At 40.0% G+C, this 23,763-nt stretch overlaps 1 protein-coding gene across 3 annotated transcripts in view; it reads right to left on the minus strand.

Moving 5' to 3' along the window:
• LOC137752235 (phospholipid-transporting ATPase IB-like) overlaps positions 1 to 23,763 on the minus strand; it is a 74,795-nt gene that overhangs the window by 24,996 nt on the left and 26,036 nt on the right. For all 3 annotated transcript variants that reach the window (XR_011071099.1, XR_011071098.1, XM_068527000.1), the window contains exons 3-10: positions 13,700 to 13,811; positions 13,201 to 13,370; positions 7,410 to 7,537; positions 6,307 to 6,384; positions 3,639 to 3,727; positions 3,321 to 3,362; positions 2,452 to 2,527; positions 1,337 to 1,442 (exon numbers count right to left, since the gene is read on the minus strand). Coding sequence is in view for 1 of the 3 variants with exons in the window: in XM_068527000.1 (XP_068383101.1) it covers positions 1,337 to 1,442; positions 2,452 to 2,527; positions 3,321 to 3,362; positions 3,639 to 3,727; positions 6,307 to 6,384; positions 7,410 to 7,537; positions 13,201 to 13,282 (601 nt within the window). In the remaining 2 variants the exon portion in view is untranslated. The remainder of the gene's footprint in view (positions 1 to 1,336; positions 1,443 to 2,451; positions 2,528 to 3,320; positions 3,363 to 3,638; positions 3,728 to 6,306; positions 6,385 to 7,409; positions 7,538 to 13,200; positions 13,371 to 13,699; positions 13,812 to 23,763) is intronic.

Below are 23,763 nucleotides of genomic sequence, written 5' to 3' on the forward strand. Positions count from 1 at the left end.
CTATGCGGCTGCTTCCCACTAGCTATCTATTTTACATTTAGTAGTGTATATAAGTCCATGCTATTCTCACTTTGCCCCAGCTTACCCCTCCCCCTCCCCATGTCCTCAAGTCCATTCTCTACGTCTGTGTCTTTATTCCTGTCCTGCCCCTAGGTTCTTCAGAACCTTTTAAAAGTTTTTTAGATTCCATATATATGTGTTAGCATATGGTATTTGTTTTTCTCTTTCTGACTTACTTCACTCTGTATGACAAACTCTAGGTCCATCCACCTCACTACAAATGACTCAATTTCGTTCCTTTTTATGGCTGAGTAATATTCCATTGTATATATGTGCCACATCTTCTTTATCCATTCGTCTGTTGATGGACACTTAGGTTGGGAATAGCTCAATTTTACTGAGCACCTGCTCTGCACCAAGCATTAATGTCAATTACTTTACACATACTAACTCATTTAATGTTCGCAAGGACCCTACTGCATACGTGATGAGAAAACTAGGGCAAACCCAGAGAAGTTAAGGAGCACGCCCCAGAATAAAGGCTGCGGAGGGTGAAGCCAGGTGGGAATCCTGGGCACTGGATTCCGAGCTCCTACTCCGCACCGCTGTACACACGTGTCTCTCTGGGTGAGCAGGTGCGTGTAACTGCTAGAAAGTACAATGTATCAAGTACTACTCACAGCTTCTATGGTGACAGAGTATGGCGTTCTTGTAGTGAAAACAAAGCCATGTTTACTTGCTCCTTTCACTAAAGCTGCTTCATCTGTCAGTAAAAGGTCTGTATTAATGGAGATCAAGCAAATGTACTAACGCTAAATTTAATTTAATACAGATTCCTCCAGCACTAAACTATCATGACATTCTCTTACACTTGGGTTTTTTACCCAAATGCACTTATCTGTGCTTCTAGGTGGCAGAGTGCTCACGGAAGAGGAAATGTGGTTAAACAGGGCCTCTGTCAGTGGGACTAACTCGCCAGCCTGGAAGGAAAATACGTTCTCCCCGCTCACTGCGGCCTTGTTTGTTCTCCATGCCATTAGGAGCACCTCCATCAGCCGCTGCAGGGCCTTAACCTGACCCCTGCCGTGTTACTGATTATAACCTGCCACTGAGCCCTGCTCCAAGAGCCATCCCCTGCCAGCCTTCTGAGGCATTTTTGGGGTGTGTGGAGAGTGGGAGCCCCAGAGCGGCTCAGAGCTGCGCTGTACATGATCGCCCCTAACTGGTGAGAGTTTCAGGCAAGGAGAAAGGCAGGTGTGATCAGGGGGCCAGCAATGGCATCAGCTCTTCTGTGGGCCCATCACCTGCCAGGTCTCTACGTGCACACAGCACCTACCTGGGGAGGAGGCCTGGTAGCTTATATCATTTCCGTCTCTCTCTGGAACCGCAGTGTGGCACGCGCACCACAGGGTAAGAAATTCCTCTATATAGTCTTTCGTGGGCTGTAAGAAAGGGACAGAGCTAGTGAGCGTCTTCCAACGCAAACGCCCCTCCACCCCGCATCACGTGAGAGTCGCATGCAATCTGCAATTAGTACCAACTGAGGTTTCACTTCAGGTCCATACTGTCAGGCACCAGCTAAAAACCATACCGTGCATTCAAAATGGAGTGGAGAGGGTGCTGAGTCAGGGACAGTGCAGGGGGCTGGGAGACCGCAGAGAAAACAGGGGGAACCTGCACTTTGGGAGCTTCTGTTCTCCTTGGGGAGACAGGCTCTCTCAAAGCTGGAGGAAACAAGTAAGGGATGTGATAGAGAAGACAGGGGCCTATTTTAGGTAGGTGATCAGGAAAAAAAAATATTTAAATGTTTAAATTAAGCCCTAAATAGAAAGGTTAGTTGTGGGTGTTAGTGTACCTGTGTGGTGGCACACACCAGACAAAGGTTGTAGCACCTTCCCAGGCCCCAAAGTCGGGACAAAGATTCATTGTTAGTGGAGCTTCAAGACAAGCGTGACCCCAGCATCTTGAGCCTCGGGCTCAATGATACAGAAGGAGGTAGGAGAGAGAGAGGACCACAGTAGTGAGTTTGGATTTTATCTTAAGTGTGGTCCAGTCCTTGGGAGGGTCTTAAGCAAAGGAAGAACATGTACAGGTTTGCATTTTGAAAGATCACTTTTATTTTTAAGAAGATCAAGATTTCAAATCAGGTAGATCAACATCTTAAAATAGATAAGTGCAGATATTGGTAGCATACAATAGAACCAAAGAGTTTAAAAGCAGATAGAGACAGGATTTCATAGATTGCTACACAGTAGAAAATTCTTGTATAATGTCTGAATTCACTTACACTCAAGTTCAGGCCTCAGTTCATAATTTTGGTGTAAAATCCCTTGCTTATTATATTAACACCAAAACTTTTCAAGACTTTCTCTTCCTTCTAGAAAACCATATGCATGTTTTAAAGTTATATAGCATTACCCTGTTGACTTAGAGGGAAAACAGCAGACTTACATGGTCATTCTCAAAGTTCTGCAATAATGTTGGGTCATTGAATTCATAGAACTCTGGGACGGGACAAGGTGACTGACTGAGGAAGGATAGATAAGATTCGTTTTAACTAAAAGTTCCTGGTGGTACCAGTCAATAATCAAGCAGATCTAAATCAAACACAGTCCCATCTTCTGTTTTCACTAAGTCACACTTCCAGCTAGTTAAATATTTAGGGTTCTGTCAAATTATACATCCTCGGGCTTTCCCGGTGGCGCAGTGGTTGAGAATCTGCCTGCCAATCCAGGGGACACAGGTTCGAGCCCTGGTCTGGGAAGATCCCACATGCCGCGGAGCAACTGGGCCCGTGAGCCACAATTACTGAGCCTGCGCGTCTGGAGCCTGTGCTCCGCAACAAGAGAGGCCGCGATAGTGAGAGGCCCACGCACCGCAATGAAGAGTGGCCCCCGCTTGCCGCAACTGGAGGGGGCCCTCGCACGGAGGCGAGGACCCAACACAGCCGTAAATAAATAAATAGATAAAATTAAAAAAAAAAAAAAAGAGATATACTTTAATAAAAAGAAAAAATTATACATCCTCCCAGGTCTTGAGCTGCAAAATGGCATTAGAAAATGCTTAAACTTGTGTTGAAAACTGTACAGTTATACAGAGTTTGAAGCAAAGTAAATTGCCACGAAAGCAGTAAATTGAAGACTAGATTCTGGGTTCTTTGAATATCCCATGGGAAAGATCTAGGGGAGCTTCCTGGGAACTGCCACTGGGGGTGTGGACAAGGGGGCTGTGTTATTACACGCCAGTGCGCTGGCACTGATAAAAAGTCCACCACAAGGGAAAGGAATAGGGGCAAAGGAGAAAAGACCGTATCTAGTTACCTTAAGTTTTCTTCACCAGCAGCACTTCTGTCTGACTGATTTCTAAGGGAAAATGAGAGAGGAAATACGATGGTTACAGGCTATAAATATAAAACTCTTTAGGAATTCTAATCATGTATAAAAGCAGACATAAACCATATTTTTTTAAAAACTGCAAGTTTTCATATAAAATACATTAAGTTGCAACCTCATTATCTCATTCAGATATAGCTATAGTATTATAGGTTCAGATAGGTTTTGGAGTAAATAAAGGCTACTTAATTTTGTTAAGAAAAAAAATGAGAACTTCCAATAGAGTATGGCAATAAAAACACTTACCCATAAATTATACCAGCAATGGTACACTTCTTAAATGTCATAATATTGCACGTGAGGGTCCCTGTTTTATCAGAGAATAAGTATTTCACCTATGCAAAGAAGAAATACATTTTAAATTTAACTAAACAAAGAAAAATTAACACGATAAATATAAATTTAAAATGTATTTAGAGAGCAAAGATGGTGTTCTTTCTCTTTAAATCCTCAAATTACGTGAATTTTTAGAAAACAAGAAGTTCAGTCTATAAGAATTCTATATGTAATATTTGTTTCTTTCAGAAGCCATACTCTTCTTTGTTGTACACTGGAGGTGAAATTCTATGGTAACACACAAAGTAAACTCCAAGTCATCAAACCTAAGAAATTCAGAAGTCCAAGTTCATTTTCCTGCCACAAGAAATCTCATTAAAAGTACCTAGAAAACACTAAGTAGATAGACACTGGTATACTGATATATATATATATATATATATATATATATATATATATATATATGTATATCTCAGATGAAAAAGAAAACCAAACCCAAAGCCATTTTAATCATGATCACAAGTATAATACTCCTTTTAAAGACAAATGGAAATTCTGTAGGTGATCATTTCTGTCCAACAAATACTGCAAAGCAATGTGGAGTTAAACAGTTTTAAGATCTTTGTATTATTCAGAAAGAATAGATGGATACCAACTAACTATTTGTTAAATAAAGTCACCAGAAATGATAATAAACGGCAGAAGCTTTCACATAAGCTTTCAAAAACATTTATTTGTTTTTATTTTTAGAAACAACTGATTTTTGTATACTGATTTTGTATCATGCAACTTTGCTGGATTTATTATTGCTTACAGGTTTTTGGTGGAGTCTTTAGGGTTTTCTGTACATTTCATGTCATCTACCAAAAAAGACAGCTTTAATTCTTCCTTTCTGATTTGGATGCCTTATATTTATTTTTCTTGCCTAATTACTGTGGCTAGGACTTCCAATACTAAGCTGAACAAAAGTAGTGTGAGTAGGCATCCTTGTTTTATTTCTGATTTTAGAGGAATAACTTTCAATTTTTCATTGAGTATAATTTCAACTGTGAGCTTGTCATATACACCCTTTATTATGTTGAAATATGTTCCCTCTATAGTCACTTTGTTGACATTTTTATCATACATGGATGTTGAATTTTGTCAAATGCTTTTTCTGCATCTATTGAGATGATTACATGATTCTTATCATTTTTTTAAATTTATTTATTTAATTTATTTATTTTTGCCTGCAATAGGTCTTCGTTGCTGCATGCAGGGTTTTCTCTAGTTGCAGCAAGTGGGGGCTTACTCTTCATTGTGGTGCATGGGCTTCTCATCGTGGTGGCTTCTCTAGTTGCAGAGCATGGGCTCTAGGCACGTGGGCTTCAGTAGTTGTGGCATGTGGGCTCAGTAGTTGTGGCACATGGGCTTAGTTGCTCCGCGGCATGTGGGATCTCCCTGGACCAGGGATCAAATCCATGTTCCCTGCATTGGCAGGAGGATTCTTAAGCACTGCACCACCAGGGAAGCCCTCCCTCATTTTGTTAATGTGGTGTATCACACTGGTCAATTTGTGGATGTTGAACCAGCCTTGCACTCCTAGAATAAATCATGATGTATGATCCTGTCAATGTATTGTTGAATTTGATTTGCCAATATTTTGTTGAGGATTTTTGCATCCAAGGTTATCAGGGATACTGGCCTGTAATTTTCTTTTCTTGTGGTGTCCTTGTCTTTGCTGGTAAATGGTGAAACCAGGATTCACACTCAGGAAGTTTAACTCCAAAATTCTGCCTTTCACCATAATTTATATGTGGCCTCCAATTAATTGAAAGATGGAAAATCATAATCTAGTAAAAAAAATATATTGAGAACAAAAAGTAGGTAGAAAAAAAGTAACAATTACAAGTCTTTCTCCTTTTAGGTACTATACAACTGTGAGAGTTGTTGTACCTTGTTTTTTTTTTTTTTTCAGCTTTCCTGTAGTATAATTGACAAATAATCGTGGCAATTTTTAAAAGTGAATTTTAACTTGTAAAGATGCCAGTGTCATTTAAAAGGTAACCAACATCTGTCTGTTGGTAACCTGGCATCATTCCTGCCTCTTTCTATTGAATGGCAGGGTCCAGAGGCCCGAGGCTATGTTTCTCCCAATCTCTTGTCAGCAGGTTAGATTCTACCATTGAGAGGAATTTTCAGTAAAGAACTAGAAGTTCTACTACTTCCCTTCTGGCAGCTGTGGGCAGATGCATGGGTGTGGCAGGTATGAAATTTTGCAGCACTTTCTGGATGCTTCCCTGTGGGTCACCTGCCTTAGGGAAGCATAATCACGGCCACCCCCCAGGCTCCAGGGTCCCTGTGGCTCCCTCAAAGCTAACTGAAACCCTGGGAGCTCCCAGCAGCTTTTCCTGCCTGTCCCTCCAGCTCTTCCACTCTTTCATAAGCGCATAATAACCTGTATTTAGTCTGTTCTACTTGCAACCCAGGGTGCAATATTATTAATATTTGAACAAACTGTACTTCTGAAGCTCCACGTGGGTGTCATACTCTCTATAGCCCGTGGCTAAATTTGGCACTTGAACTCTGCACGTGCTCTCCCTGAATCCACCTTCTGTGAAGCTCCCATCGTACTTCTCAGCCCTGGAGAGGCCCTCACCTGCCCGAGCTCTTCATTGAGATTGGATGTTCTGGCCGTGGCGTAGACATTATTGCCCTTAAAATGCATATCTTCATCCTGCAGGAAACAAACAAAATAGCCAAGCCACACAATCAGAACTAGGCTCAAAATTTTTTCAGGAAATCTGTACTGCCACTGATCTTCCAATGTGCTTGACATTTAGAAAAAATTCACAGTGGAGAGTCTAGAATACTTGGTTTTGGACCCGTATGTGCTAGTTCCTCACATAGGTTGGCAGTCGATTCAGGAGAAGCAAAGCCACGTGGAAACAAACATCGAGGTGATTCGGAAGACGTGGCTTTCAAATCCTGGCTCTGCCTCAGACACGCTGTGTGGCCTTGAGTGTGTCTCAGTTACTACATCTATCAAATGGGAGCAGTAACAGGGACCTCGCAGCACTACTCATAGAGCTACTGCAAAAATCAAATGAGGAGACAAATATTTGAAAGGACTTTGTCTAATTTTGTGGTTGCTAAAATAATATTCCCTTCCAAATGATGGTAGTTCATCGACCTATTGGGAGAATCATGTTCAGGTGACATCCAGCAAGAATTTTAAAGAAAAATATTTTTAAAAACAACTAAAAGTTACAACCCGACATTCAAATTGGAAAATTTGTTCAGTCACAACTTACGAAGCATTAACTTCAGTCAACACATGGTTGTCACCTAAGAAATCTTTTTCTTAATTTGAAGGAACTCTGGAACAGCTTTGTTTCTGTCATTCTTGCCAAGCTCTGTAAATCTATTGTAAGTCTACTGGACTCTCCTCCTCTGTGAGTATCTTAAGTTTCAATGGTTGACTATTTCTCTACACTTGCTACTAAGCCGCTATCTCTTAAATATTCCTTATCGGCTAGAAAAAATATATGGGGAAAAAAAAAAAGATGTCCTCAAGAGTGATGCAGAGGCACCCAGGCACTGCTGAGTCAACGTGACACCCGTGCTTGGCTCTCCTGTCCAAGACACAGCTGGCCCAGCAGCTGCACTGGCCCCGTCACAAAAACTCAGTTACACTGATTCTTGAAACCAAAGCCATAGCTCAAGAGAGAATTTTCTTAACTTCCTGATTTTAATACTCACCCAGTTTATAAACAGGGCCTGAATGTATTTCGCAATTTCCAGAGTGGCCAGCAGAATTATGGGGATGAAATTATGGTACAGAATGACGAACGCCAAAATGTCAAACCCAAAGCTGTGGCAGTCGTAATCTGTGGAAGAAAATGAGAGGGACCACATTGCAGCTTCAGGTAATACCCTTATCCACCTTTGTTTTCATTATGACATTTTTAAATTGTGGAATTTTTCTCCATGAAAATTATTAAAAGTATAATTAAGTGGACACAGTTATAAAATGGTTTTTAAAATATTAGTTAAGCACCAACCAACCAGGTATCAGTCATAGGGTATATGGGAAGCATGGAGATACAAGCTCTAGTAAGACACAGATCCTGCCCTCAGGAAACTTTGGAGGCAGCTTGAAAAAGTAGGACAAGTCAGGAACTACAGCAGGATGAGTTCCATGAAGTGCTGAACATGGAGTGTAGCAGCAACAACACAAAGTTGGGGGCGCAGAAAGGGGTCTTGGAGAAGCTGGTGAGCAAAGCATTGAAGAAGGGAACTTGTTAAATGCAGGAAACGAGGAGGAGGGAATGAGGAGGACTTTTTAGCTAGAAGTAACAGTAGTTTTGAAGTCAAAGAGATATTATAATGATTTTTAAAACTCAGGTAAAGAAGGAAAGGGAAGCCCCCCTCAAAAAAAATGAATATGATGCTTTGTAATACGATGTTAGTGACATACTCATTTTCAAAGAGGTAGTATGTTTGAGAGAATAATTTTCCAGTAAGAATTCAACCTAATTTCAAGGAAATTTACTAAAAAAATATCTAGAAAGTGTTCAGAGGATATACAAACTGCCTTACATGTGTCTTTCTGAAAACTTGCGTCTCAGTCTCACACAGTAAATTTATATGGTTGAATTATGGGAGGAGGGGTAATAACTGAAAAGAGCTAAACACAAAGTAAGTTGTAAAGAAGATTAGTTTAAACACAAATCTGTATAAATATAGACAAAATAAAATAATTTTAAGTTAAAATTTTATATTCATTTTTCTAAACAGGAGCATATTTGTAATTTAGAACGATACTAGCAAAATCTAGATTTCTAAATGCCATCAATCTAAAAAGCAGATTCCATTCACCATCCATCACATATATTCAAACTCTTATCACCTGGAGTTCACTCATTTTCCTTTATTTGCCACGATTATACTTTTATAGTTACTCTATTACTTTATGGTCATAAATCATTCTTTTAAGAAAATTAGAGGCAGATATTACTATGAGTACTTTATGGACAGAGAAACAGAGACAAAATGTTTAGTGCTTTGCTAAATTTAATAATTACTAAAAATACAGTTATAACTTTAACTACTCAATATCTTTTTCTTCTCTTGGATTAGAATAGCCTGGGCAGAGTAATGTAGCTGGACTCAATTATAGGTTCTTATTCCAAATAAGCCACTAACTTCCTCTGTGCTTTTCAGTAAATGTAGAGAATCTGTTTCACTTTTGTAAAACAAGAGGTTGGACTAGAAAACTATAAAATTCTGTTTAGCTCTAAAATTTTTTATTTTAGCCAATAAATTAATTACTTAGTTCCTATTATGAAAAGGCACTGCTCTTGGAGTTAAAGATATAATGATTCTTTTTTTTTTTTAGAAATATGGGTACTGCATTGGAGGCATCGTAGCATCTGAAATTATTGCTATCAAGCTTTATTTTTTAAATTAATTAATTAATTAATTAATTTTTTTGGCTGTGTTGGGTCTTCGTTTCTGTGTGAGGGCTCTCTCTAGTTGTGGCAAGCGGGGACCACTCTTCATCGCGGTGCGCGGGCCTCTCACTGTTGCGGCCTCTCTTGTTGCAGAGCACAGGCTCCAGACACACAGGCTCAGTAATTGTGGCTCACGGGCCTAGTTGCTCCGTGGCATGTGGGATCTTCCCAGATCAGGGCTCGAACCCGTGTCCCCTGCATTGGCAGGCAGATTCTCAACCACTGCGCCACCAGGGAAGCCCGATATAATGATTCTTGCCCTCAAAAATTCACAGCCTAGTTGGAGGGTGCAGGGACAATAATTACGAAACATGGAAATGGAATTAAGAATATCATTATAGAAGCCAAAGAGGGCTCCTAACTGAAGAAAGGAGGGGGGGGCAGGTAAGTCACAGGAAATGCTACCAGAGAAGGCAATGCATCATCTTGGTCTGAAAGGTGTCCAGACACACATGTGAAGCAGAAAGAGCACTGGACTAGAGGCCTGGAGACGATCAACAGGCTGATGGATGGAAGCATGGTGAAAAAGACAAAAGCGGTCCTCTGTGAACAGAGACTAAGTGCTAAGGAAGAAGTGGTGAGGTATCAAGTGATGGAGATAAGGTTAGCTTATAAAAGTCATGACATGCCACATGACAGGAGATTTATCTGGACCCTGTAGGCCAGGGGTCAGGAAGACACTTTTTCGAACAGCCAGATGGTAAATATTTTAGGCTTTGTGGACCATACAGTCTTGTTGAAACTACTCAACTCTGCTGTTGTATCATGAAAAAGCAATAAATAATACACAGATGAATAAACACAGTATGAACTAACACACCATTGTAAAGCAATTATACTCCAATAAAGATGTTAAAAAAAAAACATGAAATTTTAACATCAAAAAAAATAAAATAATTTTTAAAAAACCCAAAAACACAGTGTGGCTGTGTTCCAATAAAACTTTATTTACACAAACAAGCAGTGGGCCGTTGGATGGTAGTTTACCAACTCAGTGCAGGCACTAAGACATCACTGAATCCGCTGCACGTACTCATTACTACTTTTTATATGCATCCTTCTGGAAACTATGTGAAGAATGAATCTGAGTAGAACTTGACTGAGGTTTGAGCAATCAGTTAGGAAACGTTGGTGGTAGTCCAGGGATGAAGAGGAGAGAGCCTACAGAGAAAAGATTGGAAAGGTAGACTCAGCAAGACCTTGGGACTGATTGGATGATGAAAGCCATGGGGGTGGAAGTGGGGAAGAGAGGAGCAAACTGAGAAGGAGATAAGTGTGACCTTTATGTTTCCAGCTTGGATGATTGTCAGATGCTGGTACCACACTTAAATGGAGAATATTGAAAAGAGAGCCTGGTTTGGGGGAAAAAGATGAATTTTGCTTTGTACACACTGAGGTAAGAAGCCTACATGACATCTGGAGAGCAATGTCCGGGCAATAATGAGTTAATGATTCATAGAGAAAGCTGATCTGGAGTCAAACAAGAAGACATCAACAGGTGGATGACAGTTGAAATTACTAGAAGAGGCGAGCTCTCTTAAAGGGGTGATCTTGGAAAAGAAAATCACCCTGAGAAGCTGATGAAGACTCTCCTTCAGAAAAAAAAAAAAACACACACACACATATAGGAATAAAATTTTTCACGAAATTTCAAGGATTTATGGACCCAAGTTGAAGAATTCCTGGTGACCCCAGGATCCTGGAAAACACCAGCATTTAAAAGCTAGATCAAGGTTTCTATGAATCAAATAGGGAAAAGATGGTTTTTTAAAAAAAATCAGAAGTGAGCAGCAGAAATCCAGTTAGATAGTGACTTTAAAAATGATCACTGTTGGTGGGGGGGGTGGGGCGGAACATGGGTAATTGAAAGCTGAGCCTATGTTCCTTTCAAAAATCTCCCAGGAATCTGGCTGCAGAGGTTTTATGGATAACTCATTTCAGCAACTGAGAAACAAAATGCGTTTGTGGAATAAAAACAGTCTTTATTTCAAAAAAAAAAAAAAATGACCACTGGGTTTGGTAATCAGGAATTTATTCCTAATCTTGAGCAACAATTTCAGTAGAGTGGTTGAAGTAGACAGCAGACTGAAATGGGCTCAAGAATGACCAGGAGTTACCATATGGCCCAGCAACCCCACTACTGGGCATGTACCCAGAGAAAACCATAATTCAAAAAGACACATGCACCCCAATGTTCACTGCAGCATTATTTACAATAGCCAGGTCATGGAAGCAACCTAAACGTCCATCGACAGACGAATGGATAAAGAAGATGTGGTACATATATACAATGGAATATTACTCAGCCATAAGAAGGAACAAAATTGGGTCATTTGTAGAGACGTGGATGGACCTAGAGATTGTCATACAGAGTGAAGTAAGTCAGAAAGAGAAAAACAAGTATCGTATATTAACGCATATATGTGGAATCTAGAAAAATGGTATAGATGAACCAGTTTCCAAGGCAGAAATAGGGACACAGATGTAGAGAATAAACGTATGGACACCAAGGGGGGAAGGGGGGGGGATGACTTGGGAGACTGAGATTGACATGTATACACTAATATGTATAAAATAGATAACAAATAAGAACTTTCTGTGTAAAAAAAATAAAATAAAATTCAAATAAAAAAAAATAAGAGCGATAACAACAACATCAAAAAGAATGACCAGGAGGTGAGAGAATGGAAACACTGTGGGCTGTCTCTTCTTTCAAGAAGTCTCATCAAGAAGGGAAGAAAAGGTCATTTGTATGATATGCAGAACTTGATGCATTTTAAAGAGATCAAAATATCAGTGACTTTTGTAAGCTTTTATGTCTGTTTCAAAATAGGATAATATACACACTCTTGGGCTAGAGAAAATTAAACAAGCAAATTTAAATTGAGATTATTTTTTAAAACTCATCTAAAATCTAGAAGCCTAAAATCAAAACTGGACAAGTAACATCTAGAAACTCGGACTGCATAAGAATGAATCCTTGGTGTGTGATCCAAACATTTATAAAGTCTATACCTTCCTTTTATTCCTAAAATGCTCTCAAACAGATCCTCTCAAGGGAAGTTAGAGCAATAGAGAATCCTCAGGTGACAGATTAGAAAAGGCAGAAAGATGTACGATGGTTTACTCTGAAAATACGGGAAGACAAACAAAAATGCTGAACTTCGAATGCCCAATCCCAGTTTACCTTTAAGCATCTTACTGACAGAAGGACACTTTGGCCGCTGGATGCCCTCAGTGATCCTTGTCCTCATTTCCCTGGCACCACTCATCGCACTCACTCAAGGAGGCAGCTATCATCCCCTCTTCTGAGTGAGGAAAGCAAAGCTCAGAGAAGTGAAAACCTCGCCCAAGCTCTTCTGGTGACTGAGTGCCAGATGCAGAGGCATGGCCCTCGTCCACCTGACTCAGTCTCATGCCTCTGCCCTGACTTCTCCTCTGCTTTATTCCAGAATGCCAGGATTACATGAAACTGGCAGGACAATCTTTACCTTCTTAAGATTTTTTGGGAATGTTCTATTTCTAAAACTCACTAACCCTCAGTTTCTGAAAACAAACAAAGCAAAACCACCACACACCAGTTAGAACAAGAGCCTCCCCTTTTAAATCAAAACATGGTAAGTCTTTAAAGTCACTTTTAAAAGCAGCACGCAGACTTCCCTGGTGGCGCAGTGGTTAAGAATCCGCCTGCCAATGCAGGGGACAGGGGTTCGAGCCCTGGTCCGGGAAGATCCCACATGCCGTGGAGCAACTAAGCCCATGCACCACAACTACTGAGCTTGCGCTCTAGAGCCTGTGAGCCACAACTACTGAGCCTGCGTGCCACAACTACCGGAGCCCATGCTCCCCAACAAGAGAAGCCACTGCAATGAGAAGCCCACGCACTGCAACGAAGAGTAGCCCCCCCTCACCCCAACTAGAGAAAACCCGCATGCAACAATGAAGATCCAACGCAACCAAAAAATAAACAAAAATTTTAAAATAAAAGCAGCACAATTTCCCAAAATGGCGGCTTCCTGCCATGCTCTGGCACTTACCCTTCTTCCCGATGTACCAGATGTCTGCTCTGCCGTATCCGTCATTCCAGAATATGGCTCCCACACAGCTCACCAAGGACATGACCAAGAGCAGCAGGGACACCACGAGGATCTGCACATTGGTCACGTTCTCAACTTTGGATCTCCTGAGGGGGTGACTCGACTGCGTTCTGCGCAATAGCGTGCGACCACACACCAAAAAGGACAACAAACAAAACCAGTGGATTATAGTGGAAAGCATTCTGACGGTGAGAGGAGGTCAAAAATTACAACAGTTAAAAAATAGGGTATGTCTTTGGCCAAATCACTAACGGACTGAAAGTGTGACCATGGTTACATGAGCGTGGTTTTTCCACCTCGGTTCCTAGAGCCTCATTCTCTAGTTCATAGAAAACATATTCACACAGCAGATCCATTACCTCAAAATCCTAGGGTTCCTAAAAAAAAAAAAAACTCTTGTCATTTTTAGCAATACTATTTGTCATCATAGATTATTTACCTGCATGAATTTGGTTTCAAATCCAGTGTAAACAACTATGCCAAGGATCCACTCCGTATTCTTAAGCTGTGTACCTCTTAGCAAGACCTGGTCAGGCCCAACTAGAACAGGGCTAAAAATAAAAGAGTATTTATAAACTACCAAAGAAGTTCTTCTTTTCACAATGTAAAACGAACCTAGGCTTTCACCACACATACATACGTACGTATATTTGTATATATATACATATATATGTATTTCCTTTGTCAAGTTCAACTATTTGGACAAATAGCAATAAAAACAAATGTGTCTTCAAAGAAAGTATCTATTTCTAAAAGAGCATAGAAAAAAATTGCTTTGTCATCCATTTCTCACCATTCCCAAGATATATGGATCAAAAATTTTAGAGAGTAAAACATCTCTTATACCTAGGGTGACTATAAAAGTTATTGTCAGGGAAAATTAAGTGGACAAAAAAATGTTTGAGAAGGAAAATATGATACCTTTTACCATTTAGGTACAAGGTTCCAGTAAAGCTACTGAAATGACAATTAGGTCATTAGGTCACATTCTATTTTTCCAGATAGGCTTGACAATTGCTTTTCTGTTTGCATTTTAGCTGTTTCTAACAAAGCCTACAAAATAAAATCAAAGGAAAAATGACAACAGGATTTTCATGGCAAAGTTCAATGTCTCCAATAGTTAATAAAAGAACATTATGAAAGTCAGTGTCTGAAAATGTATTGTACTTACCAGATAATAAATAATGTACATTAAACAATGTACATTATGTACATTAACATAAACTTTGCTAGAAGGTTTTGCCATACTAGCATTTTGCAAATAATTTCAGTAAGGACAAAAGAGGTACGAAAGTTAAGTTTTCATCACCTTTATGTGAAATACCGTTTGTGAAATGATAATCACCATAATCAAACACCATCTAATATTTGATATATTTGAGCCTGTAGCTGATGATACTGAACAGGGAATCACACTTTGAGTAGCAAGGATCTAGAACAATGATTCCAAACTTGTGTGCATCAGATTCACCTGGAGGTCTTGTTAAAACACAGATTGCAGGGCTGCACCCTCCTAAGTTGTTTTACTCAGCGGGTCTGGGGTAGGGCACAACAATGTGCATTTCTAACAACTCCAAGAGGATGGAGATGCTGCTGGCCCAGGGATCACACTTTGAGAATCACTCATCGAGAAAATGCTTCATTCCAATAAAATAATCTCAACCTTGCAGAGAGAAAAGGCAGATCTTCAAGGGAATTAGGAATCCAATTGTCATCAGTCTAACAATAAAAATAAAATCCTCTTTGTGTATTTTGTAAGTATTTAATTAAAAGATCTTTAACTCTAGAATGCTACATCTTTCCAAATACCAAATAAATGTGAAAGTTTAGTACAAATATTCTCAGGCATGAATACAAGGTCTTAAAAGTTCTGACACTCAAGAGATCTACATTGAAACAGCTTGGGATGAACTTCTGTTCATCAAAAGATACCTTAAAGTCTGAAAGCAAGTTACCAACTGGGAGAAGACATTTGCAACACATACAACTGACAGAAGAATAGGTATTAAAAGTGCATGAAGAAATCCTGTAAATCAGTAAGAAAATAGAAATATCCCAGTAGAAAAATGAACAACCAGCATGAATACATATTTCCCAGAAGAGGAAAATATGTATTACCAGCAAACTCAAAAATAGATGCTCAAGAGTGATACATTAATGAATTAAAGAAGAAAAAGCATTTACCACATCAATAGATGCTGAAAAAAATTAGTAAAAGATTTAACATGCATTCCAGGAAAAAAAAATTCTTAGTAAGCTTCACATATAAGAAAACATTCCAAATTTGGCAAAAGGTATCTATGAAAATCAAGAACAACTATCATACTTAACTTTGAAATATTAGAAGTACTTCCATGTTAGTTAGTCAGGAAAAAGATGAGATTAGGTTCTATCACCAAATTTATTTTCAATTGCTCTGGAGTTTCCAGAGACGAGATGGGGGAAAAAAAGAAATGAGATATTACTACTATTAGGAAGGAAAGACCAAAAACCACCCAACTTTTAAAGAAAGGATCTACTGCCTCCCAAATCCTATACACTTGACTTAAAAATCATAAAAATGTGTAAGAGTTTAATAGGTGGCTGGATATAAGATCAACAAACAAAAATAAGTACTAATGATGTACTGCTAGATCTGGCTATTGTTAATAAAACTGCTATAAACACTTGTATAAATGTTTTTGTGTGAATATATGTTTTCATTTCTCTGGGATAAATGCCCAGGAGTATAATTGCTAGGTCATATGATAGTTGCATAATAGTTATACCAAACTGCCAAAATGTTTTCCAAGTGGCTGTACAATTTTATATTCCCACCCACAATGTATGAGTGATTCAGTCTCCACACATCCTCACCAGCATTTGATGTTGTAAGTATTTTTAATTCTGGCCATTCTGATAGATGTGTAGTGATACCTCACTGTGATTTTAATTTACATTTCCCTAATAGCTAATTATGTAGAAAATGTTTTCATGTACTCATTTGCCATTTTTATATCCTCCTCTGTGAAAGGTCTCTTTTGCCCATTTTCTAATTGGATTGTTGGTTTGGGTTTTTTTCTGTACAGTTTTGACTCCTCTCTGATGACATGAGTGTCAGCTCTTTGGTTATATTCCCACAGGCCCCTGAGGCTCTCTTAATTTTTTTTTTTTTTTCCAGTCTACTTTCTTGTTTAAATTGGGTAGTTCCTATTGTGTATCTTTAAATTCATGGATTCTTTCCTCTGGCCCTTCTATTCTGCTGTTGAGCCCATCCCTTGAGCTTTTTTCATTTGGTTCACTGGTTTTTGGGGGGTTTTTTAGTTACTATATTTTTAAGTTCTAAAGTCTCCATTTGGATCTTTATATCTTCTGTTTCTTTGCCAACAGTTTTGTTTCAGGCATGTTTCTGATTGCTCATGGAAGCTTTTTTCTAAAGCATCCTTTAGCGTCTCTGTCAGATAACGCTTATATTTCTCTTATTTTGGTGTTGGCATCAGTGGTTGTCTTTTTTCATTGAGTTTGAGATCCTCCTGGTTTGGGGTATGGTGAATAACTTTTGACTGAGATCCGGACAGCTTGGGTATTATGTTGTGAGACGCTGGGTATCATTTAAACCTTAGATGGCTTCCTCTGGCACCTCTCTGACAGGGGACAAGGTTGCTGTCTTGTTACTGCGTGATGGGGGATAAGTGTACAAGTTGCAAACTTGGCCTCTGTGGAGGGCCAAGGGGTGAGGGTTCTCTAATAGCTGGGCAAGACTGAGAGTTCCGGCTGCCCTGTTTTGGAAGCCTCCAGAAACACCTCCCGGGCTTGAAGGGGTTGAAATGCTTCGGTTACTGCTGTCCACACGGTCTCCACGGACACTGTGAAAGAGGGGAGGGCCTCGTTACCGCCCTTACTACTGAATGAAGGCCCTGGCTCCCTCCTCGGCCTTCTCTGACACCACCTTTGCGGGGGGGCAGGAGGCCTCATCACAGCCTGGTAAAGGTGCAAGTCTAGGCTGCGCAGGTTACCTTTGCTGGTGTGGGTGTGCATGGGGCCACACCTCGGCTACGCTGTCTGGCTGGAGTAGAGTGGCCGCTGTCTGAAAGTTTTCTGTCTTATTAGGCTGCCCACTTCCTGGTCCTCTGACTAGAGAAAAAGGCTCTGGGGGGCATTTCTTCTGTCTGTGTCCATTGGTCTTTCTGCATTTCCAGTTTCTTCAGTTCCAAGCCTGAGATAAACGAGGCGAAAGAAAAACTCAGGGAACTCACCACCACACTGTTCCCTGGGTTCCAAGGTCCTGCCATCTGCCTTCTTCTCTCCGTCTTTCAAAGTCTTCTTATGTTTGTTTTCTATATAATGCCCAAAGTCTTTACTTGTACTTAGCAGGAAAAAGAGGTAAAAGAATGTCTACTCCATCTTCCCAGAAACAGAAGTCTATAATTGAATTTTTAAAAATCTGGTAGGTACCAAACTATTACTATGATTAGCAGTGAGGATAAAGGTGGTATTTGGAAAGTGAGGAAGGTAAAATAAATTAATTTTCTGTATTATTTTTACAAAGATGATATATTTAACAAATTCTAAACCTGTTTTCCATTTTCAAGTTTGCAAAGAAGATAGCAACAGACATGCAAATAGTCAAGTGTAAGATCAAGGGCTTCCTTAAGCAAACTAACAGAATAAAAATCAATGTCTTTTTTCCATTAATAAAAAGTTAATTGAAAAACTGTTGCCTCCCACTCACAATCACAAGTTATTCTGAAGTTCAAATGGTAGTTCTAAAAGCAACAGTATATAAGATCACTCAGAGTTCACTTATACCCCCTTTTCGGGCTTCCCTGGTGGCGCAGTGGTTGGGAATCTGCCTGCCAATGCAGGGGACACGGGTTCGAGCCCTGGTCCGGGAAGATCCCACATGCCGCGGGGCAACTGGGCCCTTGAGCCACAATTGCTGAGCCTGCGCGTCTGGAGCCTGTGCTCCACAACAAGAGAGGCTGCGATAGTGAGAGGCCCGCGCACCGCGATGAAGAGTGGCCCCCGCTTGCTGCAACTGGAGAAAGCCCTCGCACAGAAATGAAGACCCAACACAGCCATAAATAAATAAATAAAATTTAAAAAAGCTATTTAAATGCATTGAATAGTCAAGATAAGAGCTATGATCAGGCAAAAATTCAATCAAGGCAAAAAAAAAAAAATTAAGAAAAATAGGTTAAAAATTCAAAAAGCACTTTCCCTCTGATGAAATTTGCCAATTCCTACTAAAGTTAAATACAGAGAAACAGGGGGTATATATGTCAAGTCTCAGGTCCTGCCCAAGGTGGGGAATCTGATAGAACCCCATGGTCACACAGATTCATCTTGGGGTCAGGGTGAGCTAGAAAGAAACCTCCTCCATTCTCCCCTCACCCCTCCCCTAGGGCTTCAGGAAAAGGTGCCCTGGCATTCTCCTGAGGAAGGAGAGAGAAGGAGGAAAGAGGGAAAGAAAAAGAGAAGAAGGGAGAGAGGCAGGGAAGGAAAGAGAGGAAGAGAGAGATAGAGAAAGAACCCATCCTGGAAGGCCATGAGAAAGAACCCATCCTGGAAGGCTATGATCTCTGATGGCTTGGCTCTATAGCAGAATAACCTAAACTGGCATCACCAGAGTTGTCCAAGAAAACTCAAACTTTGTCAGTTTAAAATGGTTCAGACCTACTGTAAAGCATAGGCAACTATATTCAAGAATCTGAAAAAGAATATATATGAGTCACTTTGCTGTACACCTAAAACATTATCAACTACAATTCATTGTTTTTAATACAAAAAAACAAAACATGGCAGAGGTGGGATAATGAAAAAAAATTTCAGAATTGGTAGTGCTATAAGTGACATATAGAAGCAAATAGGAAACCACTCAGAAGAAAAGCACCTTCATCCAAGGCCTCAAAGAATCCCCACGAATTTATCTAGGGAAAGAAGTAATATACCGCCAGAAGAAGAAGCAAAGCATCATAAGTAAGAAACATTACAAAGACAGTGGAAACTACCCACTGAAGATTTCCAATGCTTGAATTAGAAGATATAGATGCTTGAATTAGAAGATACAGATTTCTTTAGAAAGAAAATAACCATACTTAACTATGTACCAAAAAAAACCACAAGCTTTAACCTACCTATATGAAGAGAAACTATGAAAAATAACCCAGCAAGTATGAAAAAGAATCAAATAAAATATCTAGAGATAGGGGAAGTCATGGTCAAACTTAAAAATTAAGACAAATTTGGAAAAAGATAGGATGCTGCTGAAAATGAAAATAAAATGAAATATAGATCAGAGAAATCACCCAAAATACAGCATGTGGAAGAAAAAAAATGGAATATACATAAAAGAACTTAGAAGATCAAGTAAGTAAAGTGAAAGGATCTAACATAACTTTAATTGGAGTCCCAGAGGGAGAGGGGAAAAAAATGGACCAGAGGCAACACGTGAAGAATCAATGGCTATGACACTTCCACAAAGGCAAGAAAACCAGTAAATCTTAGTAAGATACATAAAAACAAAATTACACTTAGATGTGTAGTAAATACAGAGAACCAAAGTCAAAGAGAAAATCTTAAAATCAGCCAAAGAAAAGAAAGAAGGGAAGCAGGAACATTTCCCAAAATATTATATGAAGCCACATTATAGTGATACCAAAAGCAGACAAAGTCATTACAAGACAAAAACGGTACAAAATATTTTATAAATATGGATACAAAAATCTTTAGCAAAATATTTTAAATCTACCAATATATGAAATGATTGTACATCATGACTTTTATAGGTTGAATTGTGTTTCCCCACCAAAATAAAATATATTGATATCCTAACTCCCAGTACCTCAATGTGACTGACTGTATTTGGAAATAAGTTGTCTTATTCTGTTTGGGCTGCTATAACAAAATACCATAGACGGGGTAGCTTATAAACAACAGAAATCTGTTTCTCACAGTTTTGGAAGCTGAGAAGTTCAAGATCAAGGCACCAGCATGGTCATGTTTTGGTGAGGACCATCCACCTGGTTCATTACTGGAGCCTTCTGTGTCCTCACCTGGAAGAGGGGCTGTAGATCTCTCTGGACCGTCTTATGAGGCAATAATCCCATCGATGAGGGCTCCACCTTCATGCTGAAGTACCTTCCAAAGGCCCACCTACTAATACCATCACCTTTGGGGGTTTGGATTTCAACATATGAAGGGGGGGGACACAAACATTTAAGATCATAGCATAAGTTCTTTGCAGATTTAACCAAATTAAGATGATGTCATTAGGATGAACCCTTATCCAATATGACTAGTGTCCTTATAAAAGGGGGAAATTTGGACTCAGAGACAGACACACAAATAGAGGGAAGATAATGGGAAGAGACAGGGAGAATGTCATGTGAAGATGGAGGTAGAGAATGGAATTTTGCTGGCACAGGCCAAGGAATGTGTGGAGCTACGAGAAGCTGGAAGAGGAAAGAATGATCCTCCCCTACAGGTTTCACATGGAGCATGGCCTTCTGACACCTTGATTTCAGACTTCTATCCTCAAGAAATGTGAGACGATAAATTTCTGTTGTTCTAAGTCACCCATTTTGTGGTACTTCCCTATGGCAGTCCTAGGAAACTAATAATGACCATGTGGGGTTAGGGTTAGAAAGCAAGGTTGAATCATTTGAAAGTAAAATAACATAACTTATCATATCAAAGACTAAAGAAGAAAAGCCCTGTGATAATGTCAATAGATACAGAAGAAGCATTTGACAAAAGTTTAACATCAATTGATAAAAACTCTCGGCAAACCAAGAAAAGAAGGGAACTTCTTCAACGTGACAGAGGATATCTATGAAAAACCTGCATCAAATATCATACTTACTTGAGACTGAATGCTTTCTCTGTAAGACTGGCAACAATTCAAGGCTGTCCTTTCTCACAACATCTATACAACGTTGTACTGGAGATTTTAAATCAGTGCAATAAGGCAAGAAAAAGAAACAACGCAAAGAGAAAGGATAAAAATAGAACTGTATTCAAAAACAATATGGTAGTCTACAGAAGATATTCTCAAAGAATCTATTTTACCAGTTGTTCTGGTGTAACATGTAAAGAATTTGGCAGTCAAGACTTTTATCCTTACAAAGAAAAGAAAGCGGAACAAATTGAAAAATCAACAACTCTTCTTAGATCCATCAGAGAACTGAAGTCAATGGGCAAATTGCCACCCTGAAAACTGGAGAGATGTGTGAACTTGTTACAGGGTCTATAAGTTCATACTGCTCTCCACACGACAGGCCAATAATCCAAAGACAAGTTGTTGGGACAAGGAACAGTGACTTTATTCAAAAAGCCAGCAGACCGAGAAGATGGCGGGCTCATGCCCCAGAGAACCATCTAGCCTGAGTTAGAATTCAGGCTCCTCTTAGACTAAAAGGGGAGGGAATAAAGTCAAACACTTCCTCGTTCCCATCAGCCTCTGGAGGGGATGTGTTAATTTCTTCCTCCCTGCAGTCATTCACAGGTGGGCCAGCTCAGGATGTTCCCTGTGAGCCAAAGGTATTTTAGCTTAATGCTCATTACCTGGGAAGCAGGGTTCCCAGAAACAGACCATTATGTATAATTTAAGCTTATAAGCAACATCCCTTTCGTGATTAACTTGTAATAGAATACAAAAAGTTCTTCCCTGTTACCATCCCCCACTGTCAATGTCCATTCCACAGTCTTGTTGGAAAAGGAATGAAGACCATTCTGCTGAAAAGAGGTGAGGAATATTCCTTAGACTCTTTAATCATTCCTTTTTATCCACAACTATTTGAACCCGATGAAACCTCTTAGCACTTTGTTGTCTGATTCATAATTGAACTTGGGGTTTTGGTTCCCAATACATATACTAAATCCCTGTGCTATTTGTTTGGAGACAAGCAAATTGGTTGCCCCTTCTCCAATGGTCAATGGACATGGAATTCCTGTCTACTTTGGTTGGATGCACAGACCTGTTGAAGGTAAACTCACGAACAAATAGCGCCCAAAGTTTTAATGTGATTGGCCACCACTAGGTCTTTAGCATTTATAGATTCTCCTGCCTGGGTACACACCTGCAATGGCCTGCCATACAATATTCTAAAAGGGCTTAATTTAAGCCTGCTTCTGGGAGCCACTGATCCATAGCAGGGCAACTGGCAAGGACTTATCCCAAGTTAAATATCTCTTGATATGTTTAGTGACACTCCTTTTTAATGTATGATTCATTTTCTTGTTTTTTCCTGTTGATTGTGGTCTCCAGGATGAATGTAGCTTTAATGCCTTCATCCAAATCAGGGGATAATTTCCCTAAGAAGGGCTTTAACCACTTCAGAGATTTTCTGTCCATGGGATATGCTTCCACCCATCCTGAAAAAGTGTCCACACAAACACTAGCAGGTTATCTGACATTTCTTGCAGTTCAAGGAATTTGAGGAAAGTCTATTTTTCAGTCCTGGGCGGGGCAGTTTCCTGTGTTGAGTCCCCATCTGGGGAGGTCTGACAGCAGTCTCTGGGTTATTTTTAAGACCCTGGGGGAAAGAGCTCTGTCTCCTTTTGTTGGATTTTCATGAGCTCCATCTGTAGGCTTAAAGCATTCTGGTGGGACTCTGACATCAAGCTATTCTGGTGAAAAACATCAGGGTGAGGTCTCTCAGAAAGTTACTCAGCTCATTCCTCATGGTCAGTTTTACCCAAGGTTCCTGTGGGGAATGAGGTGCCTCAAGTCCAAGGAGCCCCCGAGCCTCTTCAATATTCCTCTGTACCATACGAGAGGCCCTTGTCTTTCGTTGTTCTTCTTCTGTTCTAGCCGAGGCCAATCTGTTTCCAGTGTCTCTCATCCTCACAGTAAGCACGTTGTTCCCTCCCCAATGCGGGCTCACGTCTCTTCAAGTTACTCACCTTCCGGGAATCCAATGACACTGCCAAAAAAGTGGCCTTTCGTTTTGCATCTTCTTTCTTCTGTTGTTGTTCCCTGTTGAATACTTTAAAAGCAACATCTACCAACTGGGAAGGATTCGTTCCAAATGCACCATCTAATTTTTGCAACTTTCTCCTGATATCTGAGGCGCTGTGCCCCAAAAGGTCAGATTTACCATTCTAATATTTTCAGGGGCCTCGGGATCTGCATTAGTATGACATCTGTAGGTCTGATAAATCCTTTCCAAAAATTAAGAGAGATCTTCATTTGTTTTGCTGTATCTCTTGAATATTGTTCAAACTCTTTTGCTTTGGTTTCCCTTTTCAAAGCCCCGCCAAGACACACTAATGAGTAGTGCTCTCATAAGGGCCTTCTTCCCTCACTGGGGTCCCCAGTGGGTTCAGCTGTGGGCACTGCCAGGGGTAGGGGATGCGCCCTGTAAGGAGGGTTGCCATCTTTCCAACTGAACAAGTCTGAGAAACCCAGCCGGCTGTTCATTTGCATTTAGGCCCCCTACGAGATAATGGCATAAGGGAAATGGCCCCTTCCCGGAAGTGGCTCCTGGCCCAAACTGGGTGCCCTGTCGGGTCTTAGATGGC

This window comes from Eschrichtius robustus, chromosome 18, assembly GCF_028021215.1.
Source record: "Eschrichtius robustus isolate mEscRob2 chromosome 18, mEscRob2.pri, whole genome shotgun sequence".
Lineage (NCBI taxonomy): Eukaryota > Metazoa > Chordata > Mammalia > Artiodactyla > Eschrichtiidae > Eschrichtius > Eschrichtius robustus.